Genomic DNA, 15,305 nt, shown 5'->3' on the forward strand with positions numbered 1-15,305 from the left:
AACCTTCCAGACCCTTTCCCAAGAGTAAACAATAGACTGCACTCTCAGAGAAGCTGGGCTGCGAAGAAGACTGAGACCAGACCAGCTGCCTAGAGGAAGCAGAAACCAGCCAAACCGCCTGGAAGGTTGAGTCACTTGGAAGGGACACTCTCCAACCTGTAGACTGCAGTGTGCTCCAGGTCTCCTGCTTTTGTGAGTCGTCACCTCTGCTGGGGTGGGCTTTGGTGATGCAGTTGTCTGAGAGTCATTTCTGTACCTGTAAGCAACCCCTCACCTTCACTCATGCAAATAATCCCCCTTTCCTAGAGATAATACTGCATTTGCCTTAGAAGTCCAAGTACCTGTGCTTGTTAAGAAAGACATCCTACTTGTTGATTATTTATTTATTTATTTATTTATTTATTTATTTATTTATTTATTGAGACAGGTATCCTTGAGCTCACGGCAATCCCCCTGCCTCAGTTTCCTGAGTCCTGGGACTACAGGCATGAGACACCACACCTGATATTAAGCTGGCTTTGCTGTTGTTGCTTTCCTTTCAAAGTCCTACCTGTCACACCCAACCTTTACACTATTCTTAAATAATTTCATGAAATGGGCTCTAAGATCGCCTCACAGCTAGGCTAATTAGTAAGGCCACAGAACCACAAAGACCTATACCAGCCATTCTGCTGGTAAAACACTGTGTTTCCTTCCTTTACACATTCATGGTCACCAGAGAACAAGAGTAGAAGCCACAGACGCAGTAAGCCTGGTGGAAAACAAGAATGGACTGTCCATTAACTTTTATTAATTAACCTTAGTTACCCTGGCTCTAGATGGGTCAGTAGACCACAAGGCAGCCATATTTGCATACAAAGGACTTCCTTTTGCAGCCTGGTCAGATGATGAAAGATGCACTTTTGTTTCTTCCCCATTTCTATTCTGTTGGTTTCTTCCTTCCTTTGTTCCATCCCCAATCCAATCATATATATATTATATTAACAAGGTTCTTATTTAACTCTTACTTCCTAAGTGAGAGGAAACATATGAGTATCCCAGGGGAATCAGTCATACACTGATTAATTCACTAATTAATTAGGGCACAGTGGGGGCTGAACCTACAGGGATGCAAGCATTTCGCCACTGTGATGCGCAGTTTTGAAGTAGGGTCTCACTAAGTTGTATTGGTCAGGCTTCTAAGCAGCTGAATTATAGCTGGATACAACGCCATGCCCAGCAAGGTTAATTTGGGTTTTTTGTTTTTTATTATAGTATGTTTTTGTTGTAGTTATTGTTTATGACAGACTTGTTAATGAGACTCACAGGTACACAGTGAACCCTTGAAACTTGTAAAAGGGTTAAGAGAACGAGGTTGGGGAAAACCTCCAAGATAGGCAGCGTTTTGGAGGTCTGTCAGTTTGTTGGACTCGATGTAGGAAATCACGCCATTTCATCCAAGAAAAGGCTCTAAGCAAACATCACTTTGTTCCAACAAGGTTTTTTTTTCCCCTCAGAAAGTACACACTTTCTTATTAATAGGGGGCTGAGGAGGTGAGACCAATTCAGAGAGAAGGAAGGATACAGACACCACTTCAGTTCACAACAGATTCTAGGACTCACAGGGTAGAACAGAGAGGTCTGAGATATGGATGCCCACTGGGTGTAAGGGTGCCTATGTGTGCAAGCATGTGTGTGTGCTTACAGAGGCAGGGAAGGTACTAGATGGGGCGGCTTCTCACCATTTCTCTTCCTGGACTCCTCCTTTGTCACTTTCTGCTGTGTCATTCCATTCTGGGGTGAGCACCTCCCTGAGCTGGGCTTCCCTGATTCGTTGCTGATGACAGAGCCATTCTCACTGGGCGACCTGCTGGAGGTAACCATAGCAACAGGGTAGACAGTAAGTTTCGACTACAACAGCCTCCTTTCAAGGTTATTTTATTTGCACAGTTTAAGTCTGTAGCCTTTCACTCCAGTTTCAGTGGCAAAGAAGAAATGATACAGGAGACAAAAGAAACAAAAGCCACTTACACTGGCACGTGCGCGCACACACACACACTCCCAGGTGAGGTGCCCGGCGAGTTGTTCTCAAGATCATTTACTGTTCTGGGCTCTCTGGACAAGTTCAGTGAGCCCAGCCCGCAGTCTCACCTCTGTTTCACTCAGCTCTCTGGATACTGACTGTTTAGGTCACAGGAGCACCTTCAGCCATGCATAAAAAACACACTACTCTTTGCCTATTCACCACAGCACAGAGATTAAATCTCTCCACCATGGGAGAGCTGTGCACCTGCACACTCTTGACTAGTAACTACTTATATATTTTTGAAATACTGATTTGGGCTGCACATTCCTCCAGGAGAAACCTTTTGTTGCCCTTTTCTGTGCAAAGCATCCTACGGCGCCTATGGACATCTGAGAGCTAACAGCCGGGGCACCCTCTATGTGACCGAGACTCTGCTGAGTGCCTTCAGACCTCATCACTGATCATAATAAAGGCCGCTGATTTGGAGATGGCTCGCCTTGGTCAGAAAGTGAGAAATGTGAAGTCATGGAGGCCAAGAGTAGTTTCCAGGGCTTAGCAAGGTGGCAACAAGTCACCCTCACCCCAGAATGTCCTCTATGTCTTAAGCAGCAGCCTCAGATAGGAGCAGGTCACAGGGCCCTGATCCCTTCTTCAGGACTGGACTTTCACCTCTAGGACTCTGGGAAGATGGGCTCCTGACCGACTGCTGCCTTTGGAGTGTGCTCTCCCTTAGGCCTCACAGCCCACCTTGAGGTAAATCGTGAAAAGACTGACCTTCCTGTGTGGACGATGATCAGGGGACAAGTACTTAGAGATAGATCTCTTGTTGTTCTACTGACAGTTGCCCACATTTAGGAAATACAGAGGACTGATGCTTGTGACAGAAAACTGACTAGACGCTATCATTGTGGGGCTATCAAGGGACGCTAGCCCTTGATCATTGTGGGGAAGCTGTGGACTCCACTCTTCTTCCTTCTCCTCTGCCTCTACCACTACTGGTGTGAGGTTAGAACACTCGGTTCTGGGCCTGTTGGCACCTGTACAGGCTAGTCTTACATCACCTTGACACACAAACTAAAGTTACCTGAAAGAAAGGAACCTCAGTTGAGAAATACCTCCATAAGATTCAGCTGTAAGGTGTTTTCTTAATTAGCAATTGGTGGGGGGAGGACCCAGCCCATGGTGAGTGGCGCCATTCCTGGGCTAGTGGTCCTGGGTTCTATAGGAAAGCAGGCTGAGCAAGCCACAGGTAGCAAGACAGCAAGCAGCACCCATCCATGGCCTCTGCATCAGTTCCTGCCTCCAGGTTCCTAACCGGTTTGTATTCCTGTCCTGACTTCCTTGGATGGTGAATAGCAAGGTGAAGTGTAAGTCAAATAAACTTGCTTTTTGGTCCTGACGTTTCATCACAGCAATAGAAACTCTAACAGAGACAGCACCTGAAAGTAAGTTGACAACAGTGAAGGTTCTCGTAGCCCCTGCCACGTATGCTCTGAAGAACACCAGAACTCAGCAAAGGCACACAGGGCTTGGGAAATGTTTGCTGCTTCCTTCTTTGGAGGCCTCTAACTGCAGTGGAGTATAGGAGGCTCTGATCAACTCTGTCATGGCTTCCTTTTGTTTCACTTAACGCAGCATCTCCCAAGTTAAGTGGCTGAAAAATCTTTAACATTTTATCACATTAGTGCTACAAAGACTATAGGTGGGAAATATAGATCAGACATTAATTGATTGGATGTACATTTATTGCATCCAATTACATATAATTATGTACCCAGCAGCTGTTTGATCACTGTCCGCTGTTGTGTGTTGGGGGTGGGAGGCTCACACAGAGACAAAGAGAGACAGAGAAGAGACATAAGCCCTTGAATTGTTTTCAAAATCTGAAAGCTTACAGCACCTACTACTCTCCAGCTGTCTTTATTGGATAAACATATTTTCATTTAACTCTGGGGTGGGGGGAGTATTTTATAACCTATTTTACATTTGTAAGCTGCTTAGTGATTTTTTGTAACATATTCTTACCCTTTCCCTATTTGATCCTGAAAGAATTTTCTGATGTTTCTCTCACTCTGAGCAAAGGTGTCAATGAGCACATTTCTGCAGAGAAAAAATAATCCAATCTGCTTTATTCCTTGTTTCTGTCTATATACCTCTATTCACAGTGAGTATTCAACTCAGAACTCCTGGTCAAAATAGAAAGTGTTTGTGTGGTGTATATGTGCGTATGACAGTCATAAAGCTACCTTTGAGAGCTAATACATATCAGCTGTGTAGATGTGGGACTTGGGTAGGAACTAAGCAGTTCCTAAACAGTGGGCTCATCACTAAGAGACCATTTCAAATGTCTATTGTTCCTATGAGTTTGATTATCTGTCCCTTGACCCGACCCATGAATCCCAGTCACAGATAGAGAAGGGCATCACCACGACTACATACAGGAGGAAAGGGACCTGAGCAGATACTGGACGGCCTAGCTGGGACTAATGCTCAGACTTCTGCTTAAAATAAACTTTTAAAAATTTAAGTATATCGGGGTTGGGGATTTAGCTCAGCGGTAGAGCACTTGCCTAGCAAGCGCAAGGCCCTGGGTTCGGTCCCCAGCTCCGAAAAAAAGAAAAAAGAAAAAAATTTAAGTATATCAATAATTATCAAGTCATTGATTTTTTTCAGTTACAAAATTTGGGGGTTATCAGCAGACCCATTCTGGGAGGGCCTGCAGTCAGCCCATAGGTAGCTGGAATGAGGAAACTGATGTGGCAAGATGCGGAAATCAGAAACCTGGTCCATAATGGGTTTGCTCTTAGATGTGGTACTTAAATGCCCCTCTAAATGGCTTGGTTGGTAAAGTGTCTGCTGTGAAAGCAAGAGGACCTGAGTTTGTTGGTGCAGATTTGTAACCCTAGTATGGGGCAGAGACATACATGTGCACCCCTAGGGCTTGATGGTCAGTTAATCTACCAACTGGTGAGTGCTGGTATGCAGACATAAACATTAACTTTTAGCTTCCACATCAATGTATACACACTGATGCATACACATATGTTCAAACATACATACTTTCCTCCTTCCCTCTCCATCTCCCTCCCCCTCCCCCCTTGTAGGTCTGTCTGTCTTTCTCTCTCTCCAAATGATCTTAGACTTCCAGGGTCCAGGATCTGATATACACAAACAGAGATAGCTCATGTGACAGCCTAGGGAAGGCTGTGATTAGCCCTTAGCAAAATTACATTTTTATGATGAAATAATGAAGCAAGTGTAGCAACTCCTCCCTTTCTCTCTATTTCATAAGCTAACATTTCTTGATAAAAATGGGGATGAATAATTGAACTTAATTAGTAATAGGTGACTCCTTGCTAACGCAAGGAGACGTGCTTGTTTTCAAACAAATTTCAAAAATTAATCCCTACAGGATTTAAATTATTCAATTTGAATAGGTATAAAAGAATTTTTATTCTTCCCAGAAGTGCTACATCAATATCTGAATTTAGTAATTCTTCCTTTTCAGTTTCTTTTAAATGGGTGATAAGTTGTCAACATAGCTTTATTGTGCTTAGCAAGGATCATCACGAGAATAATACTATAGGTAATGCAATGAATTTGCCCTTCAGATAAGCTGTCCGCCTTCATGTGTTTCATTTCTTCTTGGCTTACTATCCATGCTGGATAGACCATTGCAGTAATGGAACCAACTCTGTTCATATCTCCATGTAACCTAACTTGGGAGATCTTCTACGGCGTCTCCTAACTTGATCATGTGACTTGGTTGGTCAACAGGAAAGAAAGAAACATGACAGAGACTCAAGAAATGTTTGCATTCTGCTGTTTTTCTTTCTGCCCTTGGACACTCACCTTATGGAAAAGCCTGGTGAAGCTATTCTGCTAGAGCGTGAGTCCATGTAGAGAGAGGACCGAGTGTTATGGGCCACCCCAGACATGGCTGTCAGCAAGAGCTTAGTTGACTCAATTTCTATCAATTTGAGTGATGTGCAGGTAACTCTGGATAACACCAGCCAGCTTGGCTCAAACCGGAACCATCCCCCAGAGCTCAAGCTAATGACCCCCCCCCCCCACCCATGAGCTGGATCATGGCAGTTTGTTTTGAGCATCGATGCTTTGGAGTCTGCTGTTGTGGGCACAAAGATTCTATGTGAACTAATTTATAGTTCTCTGCCTTATTCTCCGCACAAGGGGAAATCCGCCCCTCTGCTCTTCTTCTCTTCATTGTAAGGTGCCAAGAGCTTCTAGAATAAAACAGAGCCTGGTTGCTTGACTTTAGTGCAGAATTTCTGTATTTGATGGACAATCCCTTCTTCTGAAAATCGCTTTGTCTCTTGGCATCTCCTCTCCTGTCTTCCTCCCATCCTTATTTGTGTTTTCACTTTCCTGTGCTGACTCTCGCTCGTCTCCTGCACCTCTAAGCATTGCAGCGCTGCCAGGCCTGGTCCTTGGAGCTTGTCTTCCTTTCTATACCTAGCCCCTCCTAGATGACTCTTTCCCGTCTCGCAGGATACAGAACTCCACCAACTCCCGTAACTGCCATGTCTACTCTGAGGCTCTCTGTGAACTCCAGACTCATACAGTAATGATTCTTAGTACACTCATTTGTGTACCTAGGGGTGCCTGATGAGCTCATCTCCTCCCAGCCTTCACTAACACAAATGCATGGCAAAGACTTCCAAATCTTACAGGAGCCTGTTACCAGCTTCCTTCTCCGCATTAACAGCCCATGCACAATCACTCTCCGTCCATGTCACTGTGTCTTACCTGGGCCTTCTGGGGTTTCCTTCTTCTACCCTGACTCTCTATAGTCTGTTTTGTACACAGCGCCAGAGTGAACCTTTTCTATACCACAGCATGTCTTTCCCTTTTCCAGCCCTCGATGACTTCTGATCCTTATTTACAATACCAATCCCAGTCTGACTTCGGTCTCTGATAGATGGCATGACCAGCCACAGGCAGCTTCCCTGATTCATGGGCTGCTATTTCCTCCCTGGTGCACACCAGCCTTCTTGACCATGTTGCTTTTCTTCAGGCACATCAAGAATTTCCCTCCTCTGGACTTTGCACACAGTGCTCCATCTGCTTGGAACATTCCTCCCTCAGCAAGCTCCACGTCGGACAGATCATGTCAGTGGTGTCTTTTTCAAACGCCACTAACTGTTAAGATCTTCCCTGATTTCCTATCTAAAACAGCACACCCCCCCAATCTCTCCATACCAGATTTTGTTGCACATGAATAATAGAAAGTTTGTCTTGTTCTCTGGGGCAGCTCCAGTATCTGGTAAACAGCGAACAGACAGCACAAATAAAGGGAAGGGATGGGAAGGGAGGCAGGGAAGTGAGTGTTTCTGGCTTCCATAGTGCTTAGAATGGATTGCATAGTGCATAGAATGGGTTGTTAAGGTCTGTTGCTTCAGCTAACCAATGAGGTCTGCTATTGGCTTCACTGCCTCTTTATGTGGCCATTCCTAAGACTTTGTAATGAGTCTCCCAGCCTCCAGCCTAATCTCTCCTGTCATCTGCACTGCCTTGAGAATGGTCTTAAAGTACAGGCAAGATGTCACTGTTCTTGGTAGAGTTTTCAGTAGCTTCTCATGGCCTAGGGAGTCAGGTCAGCCCTCTGAGCCTGGAAGTCAAGGCCGTCCATAATTTTAATCCATCTTCTGGTTTCCTATTCTATGATGTCCTAACTATTGTGAAGGCTGAGCTCCAGGGAAGTCCTATGTGCAGAAGCCAATGCTTACCTCGTTTCCTTTCCCAGATGATATTTACCCATTCCCACCTACTTAGACCCCTCCAGCCTCGGAGGTTCAGTGGAATAGCACCACTGTGTGAGAGATGTTTGGATGGCATTGTGGGTCTTTGTTGTCTCTGGTCTCTGCCACTGTGCTTTGGTCAGACCCCACTATGGGCACCACACATTGTCATGCTTGCTCTCTCGTCATTAATCTCCAGGTCTTCCCATCACAAGATTCAGCCTGACATATTTTTACAGTCCTTCTAATGCCACTCGAAGAGCTCTGGTTATTTTTCCTTTCTATATTCTCTTTTTCCACGTTCCCATGTATGTAGTGTACAAGTGTGTGCACGAGTGTTTGCGTGTGTGTGTAGACATAGGCATGAGTGTGCATCTGTGTGTGGAGGTTTGAAGTTACTGTCACTCACCACTGCCAACTGTGTCAAGAGCTTTTTGCTCATAGTAGAAACTCAGCATGGGATTCTGACTGAGAGCAGAAGCTTCACTGAGACACTTCTAGGGAGAACCACAACTGTCACGAATCAAAGGCACCTTTAGAGGTGCTAACAATGTATGACATCAGAGCCAAGTTTGCTGTCATAAATAGAAGGGCTTCCTCGCCACTGCTGACCTACCATGAGTCCTCACGAGGAGCTTTCATGATGCAATGACTCCCATCTTCTCTCTGCTCTCCTTTTCAACATTCAGAGCGAGCATGAGGGAGTCTTAAACAGGCCAGTGGGCTTCACCTGAGCGCCACAGCTCTCACCGTCAGTTATTTCCCCTGCTGACGAAAGGACAGGATGTGGCCATGCCTACCTCTTTCTGGTTTCAGTGGACTTAGCCGTCTTGATGGTACTGCCATCCTGAGCCGTGTCTCTTTCCTGAGGAGTATCTCTGACAGGTATGGGGAGGACCACCGTTTCCTGAGTCACAGGGATGACCTCCTCATCTGCCCCTTGCTGGCCCAGATGCTGCTTGGCATAGTCAAAGCCTTGCACAGGCTGTGAAGAGGAAGAAAGTATGAAGTCATACTTCTAGAGAACTTTCTCTAACAACTTTGAGAAGAGATAGACGGCAAAATATATGTGGTGGGGCTGAACCCATCTTTCTGCTGTATGAAAGTTAATTCAAATCTGTATATTATTTCTCTTACAAAGTCAGAATCCACATTAATTCTACTGGATTAAGAATTTCAACAGAACAGGCTATCCCAAAAGCTGTTGCCTGTCTGTGGGATATGTTCTAGCTGGGCTGCCTTGTCTGGCCTCAGTGGGAGAGGAGCACCCAGTCCTGCAGAAACTTGAAGTTACCAGGGTGAGAGGGTACCATACCCAGAGTAGCCCCACCTGCTCAGAGGAGAAGGGGAGGGTGACGGGTGAAGGACTATGGGAGGGGTTGACTGAAAGGGGGAGGTGAATGGGATGTAATATAAATAAGTAAAAATAAAATAATATGGAATCTCCACAGGTAAAATTTGTTCAGAAAAATGAAGAGTGGATAAAAGAGGTGATCTGGTGTTGGATAGGGAACCTTTTCCAAGGACTGTACACCACTCATTTTAATTCAATAGATGCTGCTGCTGGAATTCATCATGTGTATGTTAATTAAGATATCATAGGTTCCATGCTGTCCCCTATCTGGAAATACCTAGTTATCGCTTTGTCTAACAGTATGTACTCAGTTTTACCAAGACAGCAGGACTACAAACCTTAACCTTCTCATCCAAGACATGAAGGCTGTCTGTCTTGCTTTACACCCATCCTGTGCACAGTAAGGCAGAGCGCAGATCTGAGGAGTAGGAGGTATGTCACCGAGCATGAAGCTACAGTCATTGAACAGCATGTGGAAAGTAGGGAGTCAGTTTTTAATCCAAACTTCTCTTGGAAGCATGGCGCCTCTGATGCCAGTCATCTTGGGAAATCAGCAAGGCTTTGCCAGTATCTGAAACTCCGAGTGGATGAGGCAGCCATGAGCAGAATCCAACAACCATCTCTTAGTGGGGTGGTAAAAACCAAGAGGCATGTGTAGCCATCCCTGGGTGTGTCCCTGTGCCACAGGGATAGATCAGCAATGCAAGTTAGGGTCAAATGCCTGACATATACCAAGTGCTCAGACTGTGTTAGGATATTGCTATTTGCTTCCTTGTTAGGTGACGGCCCATCTGATTATCATCAAGAAAACATGGAGACAAAACTGGCTTGCTACTATGCAGGTCCAGCCATTAAGATGACATCACCTCGTCATCTAGAAAGTTCACACTCAAGAACTATGCAATCAAGTTACAAGAATAAGTCTCAAAAAAAGCAATCAATCAATCAAACAAATCAACAAAACTTGATAATATTTTAAATAAGTAATCCTATTATGATTTTGTGTTGAGTCATATTGATCGCTGTCCTGGGACATGGGAACTACAGGTTATAGGTTGGACATACCTGATAGGATCTATCAGAATTTGTTGGCATCAGCACCCCCACCCCACCCTGGCAGCTAATGAGGCTAGGGGTGCAGTAGGAGTGTTCCTGCCTGGTTTGAGGTTTTGGCTTTTGTGATACTGGGGAATTTAGCCTTCAGCCTTGTACAGGCTAGGCAGGTGCTCTGTTAGTGAGCTATATCCCTGGCCTTGCTCTAACCAGATTTAAAATGCCATGCTCTGGATTGGATGACAAACCTCCCTGCTGTGTTCCAGAACAGGGTCGGGGCTTTACTGCTAGTCTAGCAAAGCATCTTTACCAGAGTTACTTAGAGCTCCACTGTGGACAGTTCTCCAGTTCCCTGCCAAGCTCAGCCTGAGGAGTAAGTTTACCTGACGCAGTCTTCTGAGTATGACCAGTAGCATTCTGAGGCCAGGACCTGGTGACTGGGATTCTGAACTAGTGGCTGCTAAGGAAAGACACCTCTCTTTCCCCTCTTCTCCCTCAGTTCCACAAGAAGCAGAATGGAGCCTGCAGAAGTCCCTAGAACACAAATCCCTTGCTCCTTAGTTAGTTGGGCCACACTGGGCTTGACCTTCAGACTATTCCTTGAAGCTGTGCCTTTCTCTCCAGGTCTACTGTGCAAGGCCTATCCGAGATGGACCTCCAAGGTTATCTTCCTTTAACCCCTGACTGCTGGTGCCACTCCCTCTTGAGAAGCATTTTGTAGCATTCATACTCTTTGCAAAGGCGTTCAAGGCCTTGCATGCTTGGCTGAGCCTTATTTCCTGTGCACTCCTTTTCAGCCACACACCTCCTCGTCCTATTCTATTCCCTCAGTTCTACCAACACTAGTGTTTGTTGGGTCCTGCTATGTGTGCTGGAGTCACAGACTGAGTAATAACTGGTGGTGACCCCTGAGGAGCTCAGGTTTTCATTCCCCTGCAATGCTATTGGCACAGCAGAGAGCACACATCACAACTGCATCCTCACTGCGGTCACAAAGGTGGGTGCCTTGAGCCTCTGTTTATAAGGAGAGGTTGGAATTTGGAGGGGTTAGGAATTTCACTTCAGATCACCTTGCTGGTCTGAGATGGAGCCAGCATTTGAACACAAGAGAGTGTCAAAACATCTAACTACGATTCATGGATTCACCCCACATCCCTCCTTCCCCTTTGTCCTCACCATCTTATCTGAGTGTCATTTGCTGTGCCTGGCCTGGTTGCTGCCCTGACTGACACTATGGGGTATGAGAAGTCTCCAGCAGCCAAGACTAACTAACCCAGGGATGGGACAAGAAGGCTCAGTCCCCATCTTCACTCTCTGCCGCTCTCTCTTGATTTGACCCCACAGCCTTCACCCTGTTTATCCACTGGATATATTTGAAGTCTGGGTCACTTATGAGTGGACGAAAAGGGAGGTATTAATAAACAACAGCTTCCCAAGGGACCATGGTTAGCAACTTAGTCATTTTTAAAACAGTTCAGCACATAAAACATGGACTGACCCTGGACTCTGACCTCATAGGTAGCAATGAATATCCTAGTAAGATTACCAGTGGAAGGGGAAGCCCTGGGTCCTGCTAAGACTGAACCCCCAGTGAACTAGATTGTTGGGGGGAGGGCGGCAATGGGGGGAGGATGGGGAGGGGAACACCCATAAAGAAGGAGAGGAGGAGGGGGAGAGGGATGTTTGCCCAGAAACCGGGAAAGGGAATAACACTCGAAATGTATATAAGAAATACTCAAGTTAATAAAAAAAAACAAAAAAAATTAATTTCTCTTTTTGTTTTTGCAACAGACCGGTGTTGGAAGCAAGTCTTCCATCAGTATAGGAAAAATACAAAAGCTCAGAGAAGGTCAATGGATACCCAGGGAAACACAGCCAAGTGGTAAAACTGGAGCCTATCTCCTCGCTTCCGACTCTCCAGACAATGCGCTCAACCTTTCACTTGAAAATTACCCAAGGTCATTCAATTGCTTACCTGACACACATTGGTTACTTTCAACCTCAGTAATCAATATCACTCTCATATCGGTTCCACACACTAGCCAAATCAAAGAACAGTTTCCACACTGGGGACGCAGAGTTTAGTGGCAGAGCACTGGCCTGGCATGCGAGGCACTAGGTTCAATCCCTGGGACCGTTACCAGTAGAGCAGTGGTTATCGCCAATCACTTTAAAGGCAGACTGCTATATTACTTTTTTTTTTTTTTCTTTTTTTTTCGGAGCCGGGGACCGAACCCAGGGCCTTGCGCTCGCTAGGCAAGCGCTCTACCGCTGAGCTAAATCCCCAACCGCTATATTACTTTTTAAGACAAAGTACACGAAGCAATAAAAGTCGATTTGTATGTGAAATTTATTGTAGACCAGGCATAGCTTAAAGCAATTTACAGGCCTGCATTCACTTGATCTTTACAACTGCTTATCCATAAATGGTGCTACTATCCCTATTTGGCCGATGGGAGGCTTGAGGCACAATGAGATAATATAACTATGTCGAGGTCGTATGTAAGAAAGAGGAAAACAGTGGCTGTTCTAAGGGGATGAACGGCTTCTCCCAGGCAGTTTGTGCCAGCCACTGCAGGCCCTACAAGGTCCACCCTGTGTCTGGGTGGGCTCTGACAACTTTCTTCTTAAAGACACCTGTTCCTGATGTTTTCTTTATATGGAGAAAGACTGAGAGGAAAGGCTGCAAATTCACCACAAAGAGGGGCGACTGCAAAGAAAGGAGGTAAGAAGAGCCATGCTAAGCTCTCGATGCTCCCCCTGCAGTGTCCAGCTGATGACAATGACAACAGGGTGTGTGTGTGGAGCTTGTCTCTGAAGAGGGTGTGCGATCCTCACTTCGGCCTCAGCTCCCAGAGAAGCCTCGCCTACCTTCTCTGCTTAGCGTGCTACGTATATTACCGAGTCTCAGGAAGGGTCTCCAGGATCTCCTCTGGCTCTGCAGCCTGCATTCTGAGGATGCAGTGAAGCCCCTGGGCCATCTGCTTTGCCTACCGGTTGGTGGCCATGGCTGACTTCCTTACTGGGCCTTGCCCCTCATTGAATTCTGCTCACACTTTTAATGCAGCAGCTCTGTCTCTCAAACACTGCAGTGTCCCTGACTCTCCCCAGCAGGACTGCAGCACCAGGCAGTTCCACTCGGCTGGCTTCCTGCGACAAAGGGGCTTTGGGAATTAAAGTGTCTCACCCAGCCTCACTGTGGGAGAGACAGCCAGCTGAACCACAGGACCATAAGCAGTCAGCTCCTGGGACGTGGGTCAGCTTGATTTTCAGCAGCAGGTAAGGAGCTCAAGGAGCTCAGTGCCTGGGATAGGCACACGGAAGGAGCTGTGCATAGCTACCAACGTCTCGTCTGTTCCAGCTCCAGAGAGCTTTCACGACAGCAGGGGTGCTGCTCATACCAGGAGATGAATGAAGATTTTGGTTTAACTGAAACTCCCCTTTCTAACTCCGGGATGGCCTGTTTTGCATTCCTGCACTTGGCTGTGATTCTGGTAATTGCTTGTTATGTCTAAAAGACTCACGTCGTAAGCAAGCTCAGATGGGAATGAAATATTCTGTCTTGGAGCAGTCTCATTTTTCACAGCTCGGCAATTCCCAGTGTACCCTTCTCTCCAACACCCCACTGTGTCTGGGAAGCAGGTGCCTTATGTCAACAGGCACAGAACAACATTCTTTGGGGGTTGGTGCCTCAGGAGACAAGACTGTCTAATCAGGCTCCAGCCTCCCCACAGATGTAACCGCTTACTGTGTAATAAAAGTACCTTTGATTTCTTATACTCAAGTGAGCTGTGCTCATGTAAACAGAGCAGAGGCCAGCGTGACCCTCCAAGCTGCGTGGCCGACACAAATCTCAATGTACAGGAAGTCAGAGGGAGTGGGAACTTGCTGTCCCATGTCTACCCGGTCAAATGAAGGTTAGAGGTTCAGAGCTGGGAGCAGAAACTCTGCCAGGTCGTAGAGTGTGTGTAGGTACATAACATAGAGTAAGCTCCAAGAAGGCTGGGAAACAGCTCGTCGCTAAACTGCCTGCTATACAGGAGTGATTTGGGTCTCCAGAGCCCATGTAAAAGCTGGTGTGGTGGCATGTATGTGTAACCCTGGAGCTGGTAGGTACCGAGGCTCACTGACCAGGCATTTAGTAAGCTGTTGGTTCAGTCAGAGATTGCGAAAAAACAAAGGTGGCATGTGATAGAGGAAGACGCTTTGCCTGACAGAAACTCTGGTTTCATATGCACATACTATGTATGCACACACACTGACAAGTACATACAACATATACACACACACAGAATGCACACACACAGGCACAGGAACATGCACATACATGAACGTGCATGCACATGCACATACACATTAACAAGTACACACAACATATACACATATACACATACACACACATACACATGCTCACATTAACAAGTACACACAGCACACGCACACACAGGCACAGGTACACACATGAACATGACACATGTACAGAGAGAGAGAGAAAGAGAGAGAGAGAGAGAGAGAGAGAGAGAGAGAGAGAGAGAGAGGTGCAGGCCTTAGTCACCCCTTCATTGTCTGTGGTATGCCTGGACAAGTCCCAATGTCTCTCTCCCCTAGATTTCTTGGCAGTTAAGTGAGAATAATGAAACCTGCCCTGACTGTGACCTACCTCCCAGGGCAGCTGTGATGAACAAATGAGGTGACAGACCCAGAAGAGCCAGCAGATTGTAAGGCGTTATTTAAACACCGGGTATTACAGATTGGACATTTCCCGCAGGGACTATCACAAAGGCAGCTGTGTGACTGGAAAATTAGCCTTCCGAATGTCTTCAGTCCACCCTCCCCTGTCACCAGAGGGGATTGGGGAACAGACATGTAGATGACAGAGGAAGGATGGGGCTCTATGCCAGGCTCTCTTCGAGCTACTGAATTCATACTTGGTAGTTGCCAGCCTAACCCTATAGCTTGTCCATCATGACCATGGCTGAAGCAGAGTCATTAGTGGAACAAAGAAACTTCTGGGAGTCCGTGTTTCCAAAGAGGTTTTGTGTGGGGCCAAGAGACCTGTCTGCCTGGGCCACTGCAACAAACAACCATTAATGAAGAGGTTTTAAAAAGGCAGATAGTTTCTGGGGGCTGGAAG

General features: G+C 46.2%; 1 protein-coding gene and 1 long non-coding RNA gene across 5 annotated transcripts in view; one reads left to right on the forward strand and one right to left on the reverse strand.

Annotated features, from left to right (window-relative positions):
• The window catches only part of G2 (protein), a 276,275-nt gene that overhangs the window by 67,607 nt on the left and 193,363 nt on the right, over positions 1 to 15,305 (reverse strand). For 2 of the 4 annotated variants that reach the window (XM_087645743.1, XM_087645740.1), the window contains exons 12-13: positions 8,565 to 8,749; positions 1,722 to 1,846 (exon numbers count right to left, since the gene is read on the reverse strand). In XM_087645743.1, the coding sequence (XP_087501869.1) occupies positions 1,722 to 1,846; positions 8,565 to 8,749 (310 nt within the window). 4 annotated transcript variants of the gene reach the window in all.
• On the forward strand, positions 41 to 13,950 carry LOC147995615 (uncharacterized). Its single transcript, XR_015684537.1, has 2 exons — positions 41 to 192; positions 11,963 to 13,950. It is a non-coding gene; the product is annotated as an uncharacterized LOC147995615 (long non-coding RNA).

This window comes from Rattus norvegicus, chromosome 3, assembly GCF_021556685.1.
Source record: "Rattus norvegicus strain SHRSP/BbbUtx chromosome 3, alternate assembly SHRSP_T2T, whole genome shotgun sequence".
Classification (NCBI taxonomy): Eukaryota; Metazoa; Chordata; class Mammalia; order Rodentia; family Muridae; genus Rattus; species Rattus norvegicus.